The sequence below is a fragment of the Rhinoderma darwinii genome, chromosome 1 (assembly GCF_050947455.1).
Source record: "Rhinoderma darwinii isolate aRhiDar2 chromosome 1, aRhiDar2.hap1, whole genome shotgun sequence".
Taxonomy (NCBI): domain Eukaryota; kingdom Metazoa; phylum Chordata; class Amphibia; order Anura; family Rhinodermatidae; genus Rhinoderma; species Rhinoderma darwinii.
The window spans coordinates 466,042,305-466,065,008 of record NC_134687.1 but is presented as its reverse complement, the minus strand read 5'-3'; the positions used below and the strand labels follow the sequence as shown (position 1 = coordinate 466,065,008).

General features: G+C 42.0%; 1 protein-coding gene across 21 annotated transcripts in view; it reads right to left on the bottom strand.

Moving 5' to 3' along the window:
- Positions 1 to 22,314, bottom strand: part of RIMBP2 (RIMS binding protein 2) — a 602,457-nt gene extending 580,143 nt beyond the window's left edge. For 6 of the 21 annotated variants that reach the window (XR_012849985.1, XM_075833186.1, XM_075833230.1 and 3 more), the window contains exons 1-2: positions 21,501 to 22,314; positions 20,975 to 21,070 (exon numbers count right to left, since the gene is read on the bottom strand). Coding sequence is in view for 17 of the 21 variants with exons in the window: in XM_075833186.1 (XP_075689301.1) it covers positions 20,975 to 21,070; positions 21,501 to 21,539 (135 nt within the window). In the remaining 4 variants the exon portion in view is untranslated. The remainder of the gene's footprint in view (positions 1 to 20,974; positions 21,071 to 21,500) is intronic. The other 15 variants (XR_012849987.1, XM_075833211.1, XM_075833240.1 and 12 more) reach the window with 5 other exon arrangements.
- Positions 22,315 to 22,704: the final 390 nt, after the last annotated feature.

Genomic DNA, 22,704 nt, shown 5'->3' with positions numbered 1-22,704 from the left:
CACTCACTTCCTGCCTCAGGTCCTGCATCGTGTTGGACGAGCGAGGACACATCGGCACCAGAGGCTACATTTGATTCTGCAGCAGCATCGGCGTTTGCAGGTAAGTCGATGTAGCTACTTACCTGCAAACGCTGATGCTGCTGCAGAATCAACTGTAGCCTCTGGTGCCGATGTGTCCTCGCTCGTCCGACACTATGCAGGACCTGGGGCAGGAAGTGAGTGACGTCACAGCGTGATCTCTCGAGAACACGCTGTGTGTCTGTGCACTGCCAGAAGCTGGGCGTTGTGAAGAGAAGTGGATGATGCCGATTTGTCAGCATCATACACTTCTATTCACAACGCCCAGCTAGTAAAACAAGTAAAAACGCCCAGATGTACACACACAATACAGGCCCAGTTGTACTTTAACGTTAAAAACGCCCAGTTGTACTTTAGAAAGCCTCATTTGCATAAATATAAAAATGGTCATAACTTGGCCAAAAATGCTCGTTTTAAAAAAAACAAAACGTTACTGTAATCTACATTGCAGCGCCGATCTGCTGCAATAGGAGATAGGGGTTGCAAAATCTGGTGACAGAGCCTCTTTAACACTTTAGGTGTTTCACAAGAATTAAAGCAAAGGAGGGGTGAAATTTACAAATTTCTTTCTTTTTTGCAGAAATGTAATCCTTTTTTTTCTGTCACACAGAGGGTTTTACCAGAGAAATGCACAAAATATTTATTGCTCAGAATCTGCAGTTTTTAGAAATATCCCACATGTGGCCCGTCCTAGTGTGCTAATGGACTGAAGCACCGGCCTCAGAAGCAAAAGAGCACCTAGAGGATTTTGGGGCCTTCTTTTTATTAGAATATATTTTAGGCACCATGTCAGGTTTGAAGAGGTCTTTTGGGGCCAAAACAGTGGAAACACTCCCAAAAAGACACCATTTGGAAAACTACACCCCTCAAGGAATTTATCAAGGGGTATAGTGAGCATTTTGACCACACTGGTTTTTTGCTGAATTTAGTGGAATGAGGTCGTGAAAATGAAAATAATTTTTTTTTACAATAAAACATAGACATTTTCAATTTTTACAAGACAAAGGACAAAAAAAAAAAAAACACTATTTGAAAAGCAATTTCTCCCGATTACGGCAATACCCCATATGTGGTAATAAACTGCTGCTTGGACACACGGCAGAGCTCAGAATGGAAGGAGAACCATTTGGCTTTTAGAGCTCAAGTTTTGTTGCAATGGTTTTCGGGTGGCATGTCGAATTTGCAAAGCCCCTGTGGGACCAAAACAGTGGAAAACCCCCAAAAGTGAACCCATTTGGGACACTACACCCCTCAAGGAATTTATCGAGGGGTATAGTAAGCATTTTGACCCACAGTTTTTTCTGACTTTAGTTGAATTAGGCCGTGAAAATAAAAAACTACGTTTTTTTCTAATAAAATGTAGTTTTAGCTAACATTTTTACATTTTCACAATAAATAAAGGAGAAAAAGCACCCCAAAATTTGTGAATCAACCTCTTCTGAGCACAGCAATACCCCATATGTGGCAATAAACTGCTGTTTGGACCCACGGCAGGGCTTAGAAGGGAAGGAGCACCATTTGGCATTTGGAGCTCAAATTTTGCTGGAATGGTTTGCAGCGCCATGTCACATTTACAAAGCTACTGCGGGACCAAATCAGTGGAAACCCCCAAAAGTGACCCCATTTAGGAAACTACACCCCTGAAGGAATTTATCTAGGGGTATAGGGAGCATTTTGACCCCACAGTTTTTTTGCTGAATTTATTGAAATTAGGCCATGAAATTGAAAAGTACATTTTTTCTGATAAAACGTGGACATTTTTAATATTCACAAGGAATAAAGGAGAAAAAGCACCCCAACATTTTAAAAGAAATTTTTCTTGATTACGGAAATACCCCACAAGTGGTCATACACTGCTGTTTGGACCCACGGCACGGCTCAGAAGGGAAGGAGCACCATTTGGAGCTCAAATTTAGCTAGAAAGGTTTTCAGGTGCCATGTCACATTTCAATAGCCCCTGCGGGGCCAGAACTGTAGGAGGCCCCAAAAAGTGACCCCATTTGGCAAACTACACACCTTAAGAAATCTATTGAGTGGTATAATGAGCATTTAGACCCCACAGGTCTTTTGAAGAATTTATTGGAATTAGGCCGTAAAAAATAGTATCCATTTTTTTCCTCTAAAAAGTTGAATCTTTTCATTTTCACAAGGGACAAAAGAGAAAAAGCCGCCCAACATTTGTAAAGCAATTTCTCCCGAGTACGGCAATACCCCACAGAGCAAGGCTCTAAAATAAAGGAGTGCAATTTTGTTTTTGGAGTGGAGATTTTACAAAATTAGTTTTCGGACGTTGCATTGAGCTAAGGTACCAGTACAGTGGAAACCCCCAAAGAATTACGCCATTTTGAAAAATACATCCCTGAAGAAATTTATCTAGAGGTATTGTGAGCATTTTGACCCCGCAAGTGTTTTGCAGAAATTAGTGCACAGTGGATGTTCCAGATTGAAAATTGCCATTTGAAATCTGTGACCAATATGTTGTGCCCAGCTTGTGCCACTGGAGACAGACAACCCATAAATTGTTAAGCGGGTTCTCCAGAGTACAGTAATACCACATATGTGGTCACATAAAGCTGTTTGGTCACACTGTCAGGCTCAGAAGGAGCGCCATTTGGCTTTTGGAGCTTAGATTTTGCTTTGTAGTTTTGTTTGGGGTTTTACTGTTATTTCAGCTTATAATGTGGGGGCATATGTAAGCTGGGCGAAGTACATCAGGGTATATGTAATCTGTGCGGCGTACATCAGGGTATATGTAAGGTGTGCGGAGTACATCAGGGTATATGTATGCTGTGAGGAGTACATCAGCATATATGTAATATGTGAGGAGTATATCAGGATATATGTAAGCTTTATGGAGTACATCAGGGTATATGTAAGCTGTGAAGAGTACATCATGGTGAATGTAAGCTGTGAGGAATACATCAGGGTATATGTAAGCTGTGTGGAGTACATCAGGGTATATGTAAGCTGTGCGGAGTACATCAGGGCATAATGACTTGGGCAGGACCTAATAGGTTTCCGTACCTGGCAACCAGGAAGCCGTTGCTATGCTTTCTAGTTGCCATAGCAACCATCGCAGCCTGCGATCTCTCGCCATTGACCGCCGCATTGAAGGGGTTACACGGCGGCAATCGGCGGTAACTGCCATCGCCGCCGGTGCAGTGGGATGCCAGCTGTATATTACAGCTGACACCCGCTGAAGATGAAGCGAGCACAGCCCTTGTGCCCGCTTCAGCTTAATGACAGGTCTGGTACGTCGGATTGCGGGAAGCTGCTTTTTATGCCGACGTACCAGACCGGTCATTTTGCGGGAAGAGGTTAAAAGGGTTGTCCAGTTTAAAAAAAACATTTTCATATACCCTATTAGGGACTTTTAGGTTAATAGAAGGGGGTCCTCCATTCAGAATCCTCATCTATTGGCCAGAGTGAGAAGAGCATTTACAAATAGCATGTCTCGCTCTGTAGGACCTGTCCTGTATTAAACAGACAACCCATTTACTGGAATGGACAATGAGTAATGCTAAATTTTCCTTATGGTGGCGCTGCAGGGTAAATGAACACTTAATGCCAGGTTTCGTTACACATGATAGCTGATTGATGAGGTTCCAAGGAAGTAGAGACTTTGTAATCAGCTTATTGTTAAGGGACCCATCTAAGTAGGAAATGCATTGGAAATCCCAACCGTCCCCGAATTAAACCGGACAGTATAAAGGAAAAACAAAAAGGTTACCGGACAAAACCAGCACACACCGAGTTGCAAAATTAACAAATTTAATTCAAGTTTACCAAATATAAAACTTTTATAGATACCATTTCCCTGGACAATACCAACCACAATTGTGTGAAAAAATATATTAAAATAAAACCCAGACTTCTTGGACAGGTAAGCAGTAGAATTACAAGTTCCAGGAATACCGCACAAAGGGTAAGGACCCTAGTGTAGCATATATGTACAGAGGTAAACAATAGTTCCCTATTATTGATCACATAAGATGTAACTTTAAAGGAATTTCACCAATGTCCTTTGATGGGAATAGTAATCTGTAATATTTTCCAGCGTATATGTAGCATATAGAGTATATACAAATTACTCCAAAGGTGAGTATACTCAACTATATGTTGATATCCAGGGGCCTCATTTTGGATATATTTTTTGCCAGGTGGTCTTTAGTTTCAAATCAGAAAGTCCTTATTGAACCAGGTAGCAAATACGTTACTCGCTCTGTATAGGTTAATTCTCGGGCTTCAATGTTTCATGAACCACTAAAACATCCTCAATCCCGTCTTTCAGGATGAGACAGACAGTCCGTTTCTGTTCGGTACAAACCAGTGAGACTGCAGTGAGCCAGTCCTAGTTAGTATGACCAGAGAGGTCTAGGCAATCTCGCCCGTATATTTCAGCATGTCACGCTGCATGGTGTCCACAGTTCCACAGTGTGATGACGTCACTCACGTCCGTGATAAAATAACTTGGCTCACGCGTTTCAATCCAGCTGGGATTTCCTCAGAGCCGTCATGGCAATTAGCATACCTGCACCTTTTATAGTATTCAACTTAAAGGTGCAGAGTTGCTATTACTAGAGCTCCTTTGAAATCAGGACAAATAACAAAAAGTGTAGTCCTCTTTAAACAATATATGTAGATCAATATGATACAAAAGTATCAAATAAAATCAAAATATTGTAACCCCAAATTATAAATAAATCTTATTGCAGAAATATATTTGGGCTTTTCTGTCTCAAAGAGGAACCCTGAATGTAATTTTTTAATAATCTATAAATAATAATAAATCAATTAGTACATATCTCAATATTCTACTCATTGTAATCATATCATGTAAATTCAAATAAATTTCATCAACATTGTGGATAGGTGCCTTTTCAGTATAACAAAAAACTAAAATAATTAAATTAAATAAAATTTAATTAAAAATAAAAACAAATATATAATGGAAACAAAAATAAAAATAAATAAAACAAAAATAAATATAAAAAAACAGCACATCAAATCAATATGTCAGTAAGCATATTAGTATATTTCCACATGTGCCTAAACATGCCAAAGAGCTGCCAGTCCCACGGTCTGGAGCCAGTCAACAGAGCCGCCACGCGGCAGCACCAGACTAAGTCACCGCCAGCCAACGCGGGCACCAAGATATCACCCACCCACTGACCACAGGGAGCCAGTCGGAGACAAAGCCAAAGGGACGTCCCAGACCGGGTCCCCATCTGCAGTGGGGGGGCCCCACAAGGTGACCCCCGCAATGACGACAGAAAGTCAGTCCGGGCATACACCCGCGGCAACCTCGGACAGTGTCCCAACCAGCGATGGACGGAGACAGTGTCACCCAGAATCTCATCCACAAAAAACAATAATAATCAAATAACATAAAATAATAATAGGAGAAAGAAATAAAAATTTAAATTAATAATTAAATCTAAACATAAAAACAAATATAAGAAACCAGGGGCGTAGCTAAAGGCTCATGGGGCCCGATGCAAAGGTTCTTCTTGGGCCAGAACCCCACAAAACTTCTCAGGGCTGATGGCCCGCAGCTTTCAGCTGCATCGCTGGGTCTCCTAAGTGATCCAACAATGCAGCACTAGCAGCGAGGGGCGTCACTAAGGACTTAAAACATCAGGGGGAATAGCCTCAATACATATGTGCCCCCCCACCCAAAAAAAATGTGTGCGTGTATGAAAATGTGCATATATATATATATATATATATATATATATATATATGGGTGGGGTCACCCAGACAATTTTGTGTTTTCCATGAAAACTCACACTTATATTTATCAAATGAGTTGCAAAATGACTAGAAAATATAGTCAAGACATTGACAAGGTTAGAAATAATGATTTTTATTTGAAATAATAATTTTCTCCTTCAAAGTTTGCTTTCGTCAAAGAATGCTCCATTTGCAGGAATTACAGCATTGCAGACCTTTGGCATTCTAGCTGTTAATTTGCTGAGGTAATCGGCAGAAATTTCACCCCATGCTTCCAGAAGCCCCTCCCACAAGTTGGATTGGCTTGATGGGCACTTCTTGCGTACCATACGGTCAAGCTGCTCCCACAACAGCTCTATGGGGTTGAGATCTGGTGACTGCGCTGGCCATTCCATTACAGATAGAATACCAGCTGCCTGCTTATTCCCTAAATAGTTCTTGCATAATTTGGAGGTGTGCTTTGTGTCATTGTCCTGTTGTAGGATGAAATTGGCTCCAATAAAAGCGCTGTCCACAGGGTATGGCATGGCGTTGCAAAATGGAGTGATAGCCTTCCTTATTCAAAATCCCTTTTACCTTGTACAAATCTCCCACTTTACCAGCACCAAAGCAACCCCAGACCATAACATTACCTCCACCATGCTTGACAGATGGCGTCAGGCACTCTTCCAGCATCTTTTCAGTTGTTCTGCGTCTCACAAATGTTCTTCTGTGTGATCCAAACACCTCAAACTTCGATTCGTCTGTCCATAACACTTTTTTCCAATCTTCCTCTGTCCAATGTCTGTGAGCTTTTGCCCATATTAATCTTTTCCTTTTATTAGCCAGTCTCAGATATGGCTTTTTCTTTGCCACTCTGCCCTGAAGGCCAGGATCCCGGAAACGCCTCTTCACTGTAGACGTTGACACTGGCGTTTCTACTCTGGTTAGAGCCTGTTTGTGCTGTCCTCTGAAGGGAGTAGTACACACCGTTGTAGGAAATCTTCAGTTTCTTGGCAATTTCTCGCATGGAATAGCCTTCATTTCTAAGAACAAGAATAGACTGTCGAGTTTTACATGAAAGCTCTCCTTTTCTAGCCATTTGGAGAGTTTAATCGAACCTACAAATGTAATGCTCCAGATTCTCAACTATCTCAAAGGAAGGTCAGTTTTATAGCTCCTCTAAACAGCAAAACTGTTTACAGCGGTGCTAACATAATTGCACAAGGGTTTTCAAGTGTTTTCTAATCATCCATTAGCCTTCTAACTCAGTTAGCAAACACAATGTACCATTAGAACACTGGAGTGATGGTTGCTGGAAATGGGTCTCTATACACCTATGTAGATATTGCATTAAAAAGCAGACATTTGCAGCTAGAATAGTCATTTAGAACATTAACAATATATAGAGTGTATTTCTCATTAATTTATTGTTATCTTCATTGAAAAAAACTGTGCTTTTCTTGCAAAAATAAGGAAATTTCTAAGTGACCCAAAACTTTTGAACGGTAGTGTATGTATATATTTTTTTCATAAATCAGTAGTATACAGATTTGTTCTTCCCTACCCTTCCTCTTATCTCTTTATATCCTGAGATGTGCGGCCCGAGATGACCAGGTTTAAATAATACAAAACATGATCTTGAGGTACTCTCACGAGATGTTTATGCTATATGTGTCTGTGTGGCAACCCAGTTGTGATGTGAATTACAGCCTGTCAAGGGTTTTGCTAGCAGGTAAATTGGAGTCCTTAACCAAATTTAAGCAAAGGTAAGGGTGAACACATCTGTTTGTAAATTTATAAAACTTTGTAATATAACTTATTAGAACATGTAGTTTCCATTTTTCTGCCAGCAGACTCTCTGTACTCCTCAATCAACAAAAAAATCTATCTTTGTAGAAATCAGTAAAAAGAAGATGGAGGAGGTGGATGCAACTGCAGCTTCCCACTCAGTGTTTTAGTAAAATAGTGTGAAGTGGAGCAGCAGGGAGACATATCTGACTGTCCTAAAGCCCACAGAACTGCTCTTACATCATACCAGAAAGAATGTGACTACTTGTCAAGCTTGAAGAGACAAAAACATTTACAAAAACCACCAGAGGGAAGGAAAATGGCCCAAAAGATGATAGACACAACATTTCTGGCTGCATTACATCAAGTAGTCGAACCCCAGCAAAGGGCCCTCTCTCTAGGATGACTATATCCCTGAGAGGACAACCCCTATACAACTACATGGCAATATCTGTGTTTTATTTTTTCCAAAGGACTACTTTAGTTACGTTATTGATGACACAACAATCCAACTGACTGATGACGCAGCTTACTAAAACACGAAGCTCTATCGTTCACAGTATATAGCTGAGAAGTTATATTATAGTACAGTAGTTTGTTAATGTGAGGCAAAATATTTATTTTTGGGTTAAAATCCTGTAACCAATAATTGTTCACTGTTGGAAGTGTTTCTCCGATGGCTCTGCAGCTCTAATGTAGATGTAGGCACTTCCCTTGTAATAATGCTTCTGATAAAACCTGCCAATCATCCTATTAGCTACAATGTAATGTATAAAGATCAGGCCTTGCTTAGGAAGGGAACTCACCATTATTACAGGAGTGTCCGGAAAAGTGTTGTACTGGCAGCAGAATGAGGAAATATATTATGATGCAAATCCACAAGCACAGCAATTCTACCCTTCTTAATGCTCCTTAGGGCTGACTGCAGAAAAAAGGCCAGTATATTTTTATACTAAACTGCGTTAGCAAAATCTTAGAGATATTTATACTTATAAAGCAGACCATATACTGAAGGGTTTCATAAGGTTAGAGGAAGAGCCATACAAGAAAGACAATTTTAATGGAAATAGGGAATAATGTTTATGTTTCTAAATGGTGGACAGCCCCTAAAGTAAACCAAGACTATAAAATCACAGGAATTGTTAGAATGCTGGCATACATGTAAGGCTCTGTTCACACATGTGCTGTGATTTCTGTTTTTAATGACGCAGTGGTGGATTTGTCATATGACGGAGCCGGACAAACCGTGTGCTGGCGTTCGTCATTTTGATGGAAAGAATAGCGCTACATGGAGCGCTATTTTTCTCATCAAATCTAAGGGCGTTTTTGGAATAATATCTTTTTGTACATGCATTTTTTTAAGGTGTTTTTTAAGGTAGTATTTTTGAAATCTATGAAGAAAAATGGGCAAAAAAAAAAAAGTATACTAGAGCATGTCACGGACTTCAAAAAAAACACAAACCAAAACGGTATGTGTGTAAAGATAATTATATTATAGACTAACAGCAAACATCTGGCCGTAGCATTTTTGACTGTAAAAAAGGTCGCAAAATGTTGTGTGTGAATCTAGTCTAACAGAAGTATTTACATAGTTAGTGCATTTAGACCCATGAGTCACACTAAGAATATTCTTGTAGAGATCTGAATGTGTCACTCACTCACATATTATTATAGCAACAGTATTTCCCCTTCAGCAAAAGAGTAAGGTGGCCGTCGCTCCTTTGGAGTGGAGTGAGGATATCTAAGGAAGCATTTGTTTGCACTAGGGTGCATGACACTTACCAAATCAATCACATGAGGCACGTAATACAATTAAAGATATGGTACCTGCAACACAAGTGGAAGCTTAATCCATGACTAAGGACAGTGTCGAAAAACATGCAAGTGGTTGCTAAGTATTTGTATTTAACTTCTTGCTGGGAGTATATGATTTGTTTTAATCTCTTTCGAAATATGAATAAAATTATGTTTTTAATTGTGGAGTGCTGCTAAGAAGATTTGTTAACACCGGTTGCTGGATGTAATTGGGGGGTGGGGGGAGAGATTTAGTTTGGGGCTTACCATCTCCCAGTTGGAGCTCTTCTTTAAAGGGAATTTTCCCCATTACCATATAATTAAATATTGTATTGTAGCCAGGAAATTAAAGAATATACAGTACTACTTGGTATTATATCTTTTAAACATAGTTTTACTTTTAAGCTTTATCCTGACATAGTTTGCCATATGTTTAAAAATGTTCTAAGAATTTTGTGACAGCAGAATGTTCCCTGTGCGGTCAGGCCAGCCCCCACTCCTTTCCTCTGGGAATTATTGAGCAAAATTCTGACAAAACACGCGAATGAGTGTGTGTTCCAAATCTCGGACAGCACATCCACATGGGGCTAATCTACCTATTAGTTTATCAAGTTTTATAAGGTTTGTGACTATCTCCACAGATGTTCTGCCACCAACAATGTAACTTCACTAAACCAGTCAAGGAATTAAGAATTTCAGTATTTGGATTCTGAAACAGTGGAATATACGCATTATATACACAATTAGGCCCCATGCACACAACAGCAAAAAACCTCCGTTTTTGCGGACCGCAATTGCGGTCCGCAAAAACGGAGCCATTCACTTTCATTGAACACTGACAGCTTTCCGTAGCACTACGGAAGGGTGTCAGTGCCGTGGAAATGTTTTCCGGGAATTATGGAACATGTCCGTTCTTTCGCATTTTGCGGGCCGTGCTCCCATACTTTGTATGGGAGCACGGCCCGAAAATGTGGCTGTCAGTCAGCGGCCGGCCGTGCCCGCAATCGCGGGCCGTGATTGCGGGCACGGTCGTGTGCATGGAGCCTTATACTCATTTAATGTCCATAACACTGTTATGGTGGTTTAAACTCCTCAATATATATTAGACCAAAAACGAATCAATTAGGAGCCGCTGAAGACCAGAAGGATTAACCCATATAAAATTTATTTTTTATTTGATTAAATATCTTTAAAACAAAAGCATGAATATTACATACATGTAAATATAAATGTAGACAGAATATATCAAAAGGACTATGGTGTCAACAAAGAAACAAAGTACATTGCTATGTTTGATAAGCAGAGGTATGTGTACACTGAATATTATCTACAACATACAAAACCCTGCTTGATGCGCAGGTGAATATATTCTATAACATCAAGCCGATATTTTAGAAATGGAAAGTCAAAGCATTGGTTTGTACTGAACATCCAGCCAGGATTGAATATGCAAAGTAACGTAACAGGAATGGACATTTCAAAGCACATGCAAACGGTAAGTACTCAATGGACTAAAAAGAATATTCTATATCAGATGAGTGATTTGGCATCATACACAGAAAGTGATACATAAGATGGTAACTTTCGGCTGCAGACATAAGTCAGTTACAATATAACTTACTTGATCAATGTGTTTCAAAAGGTTTTTTGTGAGTGGTCCCAGTTCCAACTGCATCTGCATCCTTAGGATACAGATACAGTTGAATTGAATGCTGGAGCAAGAGTGACGGCTCCTTGCCCCAGCATTCACTCTGCTGTGAGCGGCTCGGCGCAGGCAGGCGCGATGTTGTGACATCATTGCGCCTGTCTGCGCCAAGTCACTCATAGCACAGACCGGAGGAGAAGGATCCTCCACCCATCGTGGGTACGGGAATAGGTAAGTAATTATGTTATTATTTTTTATTAGGCACATATGGGGGCATTATACTGGGTATGGGAGGGGGGCTGATATGGTGACAGCTATGGGAGCATTTTACTGTATAGGACAGCTAAGGGGGGTGCCTAATATTGTATGGGGGCATTATACTGTATGGGGTGGCATTATACTGTATGGGGGCATTATACTGTGGGGGCAGCTATGGGGAGCATTATACTATGTGGGCAGCTATGGGGGGCATTAATCTGTGGGACAGCTATGGGGGGCATTATACTGTGAGGGGGAATTTATGGGGGGTATTATACTGTGAGGGGCAGCTATGGGGAGCATTATATTGTATGGGGCAGTTATGGGGAGCATAATACTGGGTGGGGTAGCATTATACTAGGGCGGCATTATACTGTGTGGGGGAAGCTATGGGGAGCATAATACTGTGTGGGGGCAGCTATGGGGAGCATTTTACTATGGAGCATTATACTGTGTGTGGAAAGCTATGGGGGGCATTATACCGTGGAGGCAGCTGTGGAGGCATTATACTGTGGGGGCATCCATGGGGACTGTTGGGCAAGGCAGCTGGACATAGGCGCGGGCAGGGGTCTGGTGGTGTTGGGGAGGGGAAGGGGGGCCCAAGCTGAATTCTTGCACCAGGGCCCATGAGCCTTTAGCTACGCACCTGTGTACACCCCCAAAGATACGGGCTAGATGTAAAATAGGTATTTTGATGTGTATAGATGTCTTCTGTAAAATCTATATGGATAAATATAGACCAAACTCTAGCATTGGAGATATTTCATTTCAAATAAAAGGGCTGGAGATAAATGGATTTGGTTCTTGCAAGAGAAGACTGGCAAGCCAGTGAAGTAGGTTCAAATTCCACCAGCCATAAATAGAACATAAATTGGACCTAGGAACAAGTTCAGAGATTCTAGAACTGTATGAAAGTATGAGTCATTTCACATAGTACAGAAGCCGCAGATACCAGATAATCAGAAGAGGAGGGAAAAGAAGACTCTATAACAATATGATCTGTCATTCAAAGAATATACATTGTAAAATACTTGTTCCTTGGGGAATGCAACCAATAAAGGATAACTTATTTTGGGTAAAATATAGCAGGTTGGTTATGGTGCTGCACAGCATTTAGCTACATTCCACATAAACACATTGCTCTGCATACAATACTAAATTTGGACTTCATTATGTAAATAAATACAGGATATATTCTATAAAGAAATGGATTACACTGCGTCAGCAACATGATCCTGAAATATAAATGAAAATGCTGAAATAGCGTCTCCCCAACTCCTACTCCAACATGCCAGAGCGTGACTAGTAAAAGTAATTCCCTGGCAGGGAATACACGCAGATATATTCTCATTATCTAAGACAGATTGATGTGGGTGGCTCCATATGCATTACCAACTTGTTCAGTTTATGGAGAGCAATGAGTTTACAGACCCGTCTGAATGGCATGGTGCCTTTTTTAACACTTGATAGCCCTGGAGAATTTAAGATGGTGTATTATATGTATAAATTATCTCATTGATAAAAACTTAATATTTTTTTCATTGTGTTGCTGTATTCAGTTATTAAGATCAAAAACTTTTTATAGAAAGATTTACATTTTTCCTGCATTGTGACCTACTTTTATGCCAGTTAATCTTGCTGGGGTTCCATCTGTCTTTAAACCAATTGCAGTACATAACATATTCATAAATCCTTAGTGGCCAGTTTATTAGATTTTACTATTTTATCCTACATGTGAAAATTGTTCACCCTGTCATAATAATTCACATAAATGCTTACATAGAATAGTTGGAGAAAAAAAAATAATGTTCAACCAACAAAGGGAGCTAATATACAAAACGGAAAGGATGGCATTTTAGAGAATGTAGACAATTGAAATTGTGTGTACCATATTGGTACCAGTGCACTGAGGCCTATCAAGCAAGATGGCACAGTTTGGCAAGTATAACAGAATAAAAGTGAATAGAGAAAGAACGGGCATTACAAGACTGCAGTGAATTGGGAAACCAATGCTCCAGAATTTTCACAAAGTCACACATCTCTCTAAAAAAGTGGCTACACATTACTTATCTCTGGTGTTTGGAAACCTCTGAAAAACAAGCTGTACAACTGACTGGAATATACGAATGCAGGGGGACATAATCTACACTTGATCCATCTATCCATCTCATTTGTGTCAAGTGAAGTTTATGTCCTAGGGGGCATAATCTTCACTTTATCAGACGAACATTGGTAGTAGTATAGGTCATACGAAAGAGCTCGGTGACGTTAAACGTGGCACTGTCATAGGACGCCACCTTTGTCACAAGTCAGTTCTTAAAATGTCTGATCTGCTACAACTGACCCAGTCAACTATGAGTGGAAGCATCTAGGAGTAATAATAGCTCTACCACAAAGCAGACGACCACACAAACTCACAGAGCATGGCTGCCGAGTGCTGAAACACATGGGCGTAAAAGTCTCCTATCCTCTGTTGTATCACACACTACAGAGTAACAAACTACTTCTGGAAGTGACTTCAGTGCAAAGACTGTGCATCAGGAGCTTCGTGAAATGGGTTTTCAAAGTCAAGTATCTGCACACAAGCCTAAGATCAGCATGCACAATGCCATGCGTCGATTGGAGAGGTGTATATCATGCTGCCACTGGACTCTAGAACAGTGAAAATGTGTTCTCTGGATTGATGAATGTTGTTTCTACTATATGGCAGCCTGATAGACAAATCTGGGTTTGCCAGATGCCAGGAGAACGCTACCTACCGGAATGCATAGTGCCTATTGTAAAATGTGGTGAAGGAGGAATAATGGTCTTGGGCTGTTTTTCGGGACTTGGCCTAGGCCTATTATATCTAGTGAAGGTTAATGGTAATCATACAGCATACAAAGACATTTTGGACAATTATATGCTTCCAATTTTGTGGCAACAGTTTGGGGAAGGCCCTTTCCTGCTCTAACATGACTGTGCCCTGTGCATAAAACGAGGTCCATAAAAACATAGTGTGAGGAGTTTTGTGTGGAGGAACTTGACTGGATCGCACAGAGACCCGATCTCAAGACCATCAAATACTTGGGATAAATTGGAATGTAAATTGCGAGCCAGGCCCTCTCAAATGCTCTTCTGGATGAATGGGCAAATATTTCCACAGACACAACCCAAATCTTGTGGAAAGCCCAAAAATAGTGGAGGCTGTAATGGTTGCAATGGGGGGGGGGGGGCAACTCCATATTAATGGTTATGGCTTTGGAATGAAATGTCCAACATATAAGTGTGATGTCAGGTGTCCACATACTTTTGGCTATAAAGTGTCAGTGAATGAGATTTTATTTTTTGGGAAATCTCATTTACACGGTGTCAATAACTTACATATTTTTGTGGCATTCTTTTTTGCCACATTGATTTTAATAAGGTAAAACATTACACAGGAAAACCACATGTAAAAAGCGCCCATCCTCGATCTCAGTCCCTGAAGTGCAGTATAATAGCTACACCACTACTTTCAAGTGTGAACGATAACTATAAACCCTGGTGTACAGGAAAAAAAGAAGAAAAAAGTTTCTTGTCTCAAAAGCAGTCACACCTACAACAGATGGGCTGTAGAAGCAGACAAGCATATAGGACTTAAGATTCATAGGATTCAAGTACAAGCGTCTACAGCAGGGGTCTCAAGCACGCGGCCCCTCAGGCTGTCACCTGCGGCCCGTGACCCGCGGGGAGAGGAGAGAGCGCTTGGAAGGAGGATCGCTCCTTTATGACGTCAGTCCTCCAGCAATGTGAACGCATTGGTGAGCCCGCAGGGAGAGGATAGAGCGGTCGGAAGGAGGAGCGCTCCTTCATGATATCAGTCCTCCCGCACTGCGAACGCATTGGTGAACCCGCGGGGAGAGGATAGAGCGGTCAGAAGGAGGAGCGCTCCTTCACAACGTCAGTCCTCCCGCACTGCGAACGCATTGGTGAATAGTGGTCCGACAATCCCATGTAGTGGAAACCCCTCTGTAGTAGCGCCCCACACACCCCACTTTTGACAGCGCTACCCACCCCGATCGAGGAGGGAGCCTCAATGGAGCTACCTACATGGAGGGGGCGTGTGGCGCTGTCAGCAGGGTGGGGTGTGTTGGGCCCATTCTACAGCAAAGGAATCCCAGGCCAGTGCATTGGCATGCTCTGGCTTGGGATTCCACTCCTATAGGGGGGGATGATCTACAGTGGTTTGTGGCACTGTCTACAAAGGGCAGTGTGCGGCAGTATCTACAGAGAGCAGTGTGGCACTACAGAGGGCACTGTAACACTATCTACAGATGGCAGTGTGACACTATCTACAGAGGGCACTGTGACACTATCAACAGAGGGCAGTGTGTGGCATTATATACAGAGGGCAGTGTGTGGCATTATCTACAGAGGGCTGTGTGTGACACTATCTACAGAGGGCACTGTGGCAGTATCTACAGGGGGCTGTGTGTGACACTACAGAGGGTAGTGTGTGACACTATCTACAGAGGGCACTGTGGCATTATCTACAGAGGGCAGTGTGTGACACTATCTACAGAGGGCAGTGTGTGGCATTACCTACAGAGGGCAGTGTGTGGCATTATCTACAGAGGGCAGTGTGTGACATTATCTACAGAGGGCAGGGTGTGGCATTATCTACAGAGGGCAGGGTGTGACACTATCTACAGAGGGCAGGGTGTGACACTATCTACAGAGGGCAGTGTGGCATTATCTACAGAGGGCAGTGTGGAATTATGTACAGAGGGCAGTGTGGCACTATCGACAGAGGGCAGTGTGTGGCATTATCTACAGAGGGCAGTGTGTGGCATTATCTACAGAGGGCAGTGTGTGACACTACAGAGGGCAGTGTGTAACACTATCTACAGAGGGCACTGTGGCAGTATCTACAGGGGGGCTGTGTGTGACACTACAGAAGGCAGTGTGTGACACTATCTACAGAGGGCACTGTGGCATTATCTACAGAGGGCACTGTGGCAGCATTTACAGAGTACATTGTGGCAGCATTTACAGAGGGCACTGTGGCAGCATTTACAGAGGGCACTGTGGCAGCATCTACAGAGGGCATTGTGACAGCATCTACAGAGGGCATTGTGGCAGCATCTACAGAGGGCATTGTGGCAGCATCTACAGAGGGCACTGTGGCAGCATCTACAGAGGGCACTGTGGCAGCATTTACAGAGGACATTGTGGCAGCATCTACAGAGGACACTGTGGCAGTATCTACAGAGGGCAGTGTGTGACACTATCTACAGAGGGCAGTGTTTGACATTATCTACAGAGGGCAGGGTGTGGCATTATCTACAGAGGGCAGGGTGTGACACTATCTACAGAGGGCAGTGTGGCATTATCTACAGAAGGCAGTGTTTGACATTATCTACAGAGGGCAGGGTGTGGCATTATCTACAGAGGGCAGGGTGTGACACTATCTACAGAGGGCAGTGTGGCATTATCTACAGAAGGCAGTGTGGCATTATGTACAGAGGGCAGTGTGGCACTATCTACAGAGGGCAGTGTGTGGCAGTATCTACAGAGGGCAGTGTGTGGCAGTATCTACAGAGGGCAGTGTGTGGCAGTATCTACAGAGGGCACTGTGACACTATCTACAGAGGGCAGTGTGTGGCATTATCTACAGAGGGCAGTATGTGGCATTATCTACAGAGGGCAGTGTGTGACACTACAGAGGGCAGTGTGTGACACTATCTACAGAGGGCACTGTGGCAGTATCTACAGGGGGCTGTGTGTGACACTACAAAAGGCAGTGTGTGACACTATCTACAGAGGGCACTGTGGCATTATCTACAGAGGGCAGTGTGTGACACTATCTACAGAGGGCACTGTGGAATTATCTACAGAGGGCAGTGTGTGACACTATCTACAGAGGGCAGTGTGTAGCATTACCTACAGAGGGCAGTGTGTAGCATTACCTACAGAGGGCAGTGTGTGGCATTATCTACAGAGGGCAGTGTGTGACACTATCTACAGAGGGCAGTGTGTGACATTATCTACAGAGGTCAGGGTGTGGCATTATCTACAGAGGGCAGGGTGTGACACTATCTACAGAGGGCAGTGTGGCATTATCTACAGAGGGCAGTGTGGCATTATGTACAGAGGGCAGTGTGGCACTATCGACAGAGGGCAGTGTGTGGCATTATCTACAGAGGGCAGTGTGTAACACTATCTACAGAGGGCACTGTGGCAGTATCTACAGGGGGCTGTGTGTGACACTACAGAAGGCAGTGTGTGACACTATCTACAGAGGGCACTGTGGCATTATCTACAGAGGGCACTGTGGCAGCATTTACAGAGGACATTGTGGCAGCATCTACAGAGGACACTGGCAGTATTTACAGAGGGCACTGTGGCAGCATTTACAGAGAGCATTGTGGCAGCATCTACAGAGGGCATTGTGGCAGCATCTACAGAGGGCACTGTGGCAGCATCTACAGAGGGCACTGTGGCATTATCTACAAGTGGGTGTGTGGCAGCATCTACAGAGGGCACTGTGGCAGTATCTACAGAGGGCAGTGTGGCATTATCTACAGAGGGCACTGTGGCAGCATTTACAGAGGACACTGTGGCAGCATCTACAGAGGACACTGTGGCAGTATCTACAGAGGGCAGTGTGGCATTATCTACAGAGGGCACTGTGGCAGCATTTACAGAGGACATTGTGGCAGCATCTACAGAGGACACTGGCAGCATTTACAGAGGGCATTGTGGCAGCCTCTACAGAGGGCATTGTGGCAGCCTCTACAGAGGGTATTGTGGCAGCATCTACAGAGGGCACTGTGGCAGCATCTACAGAGGGCACTGTGGCATTATCTACAAGTGGGTGTGTGGCAGCATCTACAGAGGGCACTGTGGCAGTATCTACAGAGGGCAGTGTGGCATTATCTACAGAGGGCACTGTGGCAGCATCTACAGAGGGCACTGTGGCAGCATCTACAGAGGGCACTGTGGCAGTATCTACAGAGGGCAGTGTGGCATTATCTACAAAGGGCACTGTGGCAGTATCTACAGAGGGCACTGTGGCAGCATCTACAGAGGACTCTGTGGCACTATTTAAAAAGGGGCTGCCCAATCTTACGTGTGTCTGCCAACTGAGCCGCTGGACTGCATTTAGCGACACTTAAACTGGAAAAATGGATTGTTGAAATACAGTGGAGGAAATAAGTATTTGATCCCTTGCTGATTTTGTAAGTTTGCCCACTGTCAAAGTCATGAACAGTCAAGAATTTTTAGGCTAGGTTAATTTTACCAGTGAGAGATAGATTATATAAAAATAAAAAAAAACAGAAAATCACATAGTCAAAATTATATATATTTATTTGCATTGTGCACAGAGAAATAAGTATTTGATCCCCTAAAGACCATTAAGAGTTCAGCCTCCTCCAGACCAGTTACACGCTCCAAATCAACTTGGTGCCTGCATTAAAGACAGCTGTCTTAAATGGTCAACTGTATAAAAGACTCCTGTCCACAGACTCAATTAATCAGTCTGACTCTAACCTCTACAACATGGGCAAGACCAAAGAGCTTTCTAAGGATGTCAGGGACAAGATCATAGACCTGCACAAGGCTGGAATGGGCTACAAAACCATAAGTAAGACGCTGGGTGAGAAGGAGACAACTGTTGGTGCAATAGCAAGAAAATGGAAGACATACAAAATGACTGTCAATCGACATCGATCTGGGGCTCCATGCAAAATCTCACCTCGTGGGGTATCCTTGATCCTGAGGAAGGTGAGAGCTCAGCCGAAAACTACACGGGGGGAACTTTATTAATGACCTCAAGGCAGCTGGGACCACAGTCACCAAGAAAACCATTGGTAACACATTACGCCGTAATGGATTAAAATCCTGCAGTGCCCGCAAGGTCCCCCTGCTCAAGAAGGCACATGTACAGGCCCGTCTGAAGTTTGCAAATGAACATCTGGATGATTCTGAGAGTGATTGGGAGAAGGTGCTGTGGTCAGCTGAGACTAAAATTGAGCTCTTTGGCATTAACTCAACTCGCCGTGTTTGGAGGAAGAGAAATGCTGCCTATGACCCAAAGAACACCGTCCCCACTGTCAAGCATGGAGGTGGAAACATTATGTTTTGGGAGTGTTTCTCTGCTAAGGGCACAGGACTACTTCACCGCATCAATGGAAGAATGGATGGAGCCATGCACCATCAAATCCTGAGTGACAACCTCCTTCCCTCCACCAGGACATTAAAAATGGCTCGTGGCTGGGTCTTCCAGCACGACAATGACCCGAAACATACAGCCAAGGCAACAAAGGAGTGGCTCAAAAAGAAGCACATTAAGGTCATGGAGTGGCCTAGCCAGTCTCCAGACCTTAATCCCATCGAAAACTTATGGAGGGAGCTGAAGATCCGAGTTGCCAAGCGACAGCCTCGAAATCTTAATGATTTACAGATGATCTGCAAAGAGGAGTGGGCCAAAATTCCATCTAACATGTGTGCAAACCTCATCATCAACTACAAAAAATGTCTGACTGCTGTGCTTGCCAACAAGGGTTTTGCCACCAAGTATTAAGTCTTGTTTGGCAAAGGGATCAAATACTTATTTCTCTGTGCACAATGCAAATAAATATATATAATTTTGACTATGTGATTTTCAGTTTTTTTTATTTATATATAATCTATCTCTCACTGGTAAAATTAACCTAGCCTAAAAATTCTAGACTGTTCATGTCTTTGACAGTGGGCAAACTTCCAAAATCAGCAAGGGATCAAATACTTATTTCCTTAACTGTAAGCACGTTCTCTCAAATTTTAAACCTAGCGGTATTATTATAGTAATGTAGTATTAGTATTATAGTAATATAGTGTTATAGTAGTTCAAATAACTAATTGACTAACAATAATTTTGAATTGTATCAAATTTGAAAGTAATGCGGCCCATCAACTTCCCATTTTTTCTATATGTGGCCCACTTACCCGGCCGAGTTTGAGAACCCTGGTCTACAGTGTGTGTGTGTGTGTGTGAAAGGACCTCACCAGTGGTAAACAATATAAAAAATTTTGTGATGCCTAGTTTGCAAAAGTATATTCAAATATGAACCCAAACTGCCTAATGTAACTTGGAAATAACAAAAAAAAAAACAATAAACAGCTGATAAATTCAGATGTGCTTTGTACATGGTACTGTTTGGTCCCGTTTACCGTCCTGCTGAAGGAAACTGATGAAAGTGAAGCTGGCTGTTAGGTTTCTGACCTTTGCTTATAAATTTAAACTTTCTATAGTTATTTAAGAATTACCGGATTGTGTTATCTAAGCCGCCAATCTGCAAGTTAAGGTGTTCTTAAATGTGATGAGAATATTTACATCTCTGATCACAAATCAAATGTTTCAGACCAACGTAAATATGTTCAATTGATCTGAAAAGTTATTGGATGAGATTATTAGTGATTGTCAATATTGTCACAATTGTAGAACGTTCAGCAGATAATTGTGCATATGGGAAAATGTGAACATGGTCATAGCAAAATATTTTTACATACCAAATAAACAGAGGATTCTGTGCTGTACTGGGGGGAAATCTTTTCATCTAGGTCTACCCTGAATTGCAGCAGATTGTGATGGAGAGAAAGAATTGCATATACCCTGTTAAACTAGTATCTTCAATCTTCGCTATCTTATTACCCTGTGCATCACTGGTTTCTGTCGTTACAATAACTCACCAACTTATTTTTCTCCTTGTCCCTTCTGGGATTATCAGCTTTGGTGTCAGAGTGCAAATCCTCCTGGAGAGTACCAGCATGATCATTGCTCTTCTCCTAGAACGCAACATAAGAACAGTTAGATCCGACAAAGACATCATGACACAATACACTAACGATGTCGCAATCTCGAAAAAGGAATACAATAATACCAAAAATAAGCAACATCAATAAAATACAGAAATAGTAATGTATCATCCTGACCTATGAGCAAAAGCAGTGTCATATCAGTGTTATATTCTGCTGTGTCAGAGTTCTGTTGTCTCCAGATGGAATAGATCTGCACATTCCAGAACCTTAGACTAATTATTTCCCTATCATTGTGAAGTTTATTCATCTTCCACTTAACAGTAACCTTATTTTACTTTTAATCTTTACTCCCAGCAGCTCACCAACTGGCAATTACCCACTGTGTCTGCCAAATACAGCAGTTCTGTGCCTGGATATTATATTGGAATGATTTTTAGCATGAAATTTAAAAACTTACCTTTTTCGCCTCCTCTGTATGATAGGTACCCTGTCCCATTTACTGCTGAGAAAAGTAAAAATCTAGGAAGTCAGAAAAGGGTAAAAAAAAGGAGTCTAATTGGAGAAGACATTACATCGGCTTCTTAATAATGACTCCAGGAAATCTTCACTGAACTTAACCACCATAGAAAACAAATAGTCCTCCAGATCTGTCCCGTGTTTCACAAATATTGGATGCCAAGGAACATTGTTTAAGATGGTGGCAATTATTTTTCACTCTCATGAAGACTCCAGGTAGAATGATAACCACTTTGTCTCTGATTTACAGACATTGATAAATTTAGAAAAGGTAGAGGAAACCGCGAAAAAAGAAAATCTGTAGATGCATATTTTGTTCTTCGTTAGAATAAAGTGACTCTCCTACCACAGAATCCAGAGGTGCATGCATTTCTTAAAAATAAACACGTCATCATATCCCTCAAAAAAAAAGTCCCTCTCACTAACAGCACCTTGTGCAAAGTGTCTGTGACTGCCAAGAATCCCAAACATAAACTGCGAACAACTGAAAGCACTGAAGTCAATGTGCCTCCAAATATGTCACTCAGAAGCCAATATGTTCTGTTTGTAAGACAAGTAGTCCAGCAGGAGTAGGTCCTTCTCTTGTCATCAGCTGCAGTACCTCAGCATTCTTTTTCACACATTTTCATTTCGATAAGGAAAAATCAATACCAGATAAAGCCTCCGCTTAATCCCAGAGGCAAACAAGAGTGTGATATCTCTTTTTCAGGTCCAACAAAAGCATAAATAGCAAATGGAACAGCCATGGGATCTGTATGCGTGGTTACTGAGGTATAGACTCTGCAGTGTTACATTCTTCCTATGTACCTGATGAGTGGAGCGTGCAGCATCAGTGAACCAAGCTTGCTGATGCTTGTGGACGTGGGTGGGGGCAGACTTGCGGATAACCATCTGCAGATCTTATTCATTGTATCATGTACTGTCATCACAGTAGGTGGAAGGCTGAGAGATGTGTTTACTAATAATAAGGAAGACCCATAGTATGAAAATGGATTGAACGTTAGAAATTATGGTAACATATTATTACATCGCCTAAAATGCACTGTTTTTCCATGAAATTTATTTCTGTCTCTTTCTAAAATATTACTGCTGTAATGAAAATGATTTGGATAATTGTTTAAACTCTGCATTTATACAGAGATTAT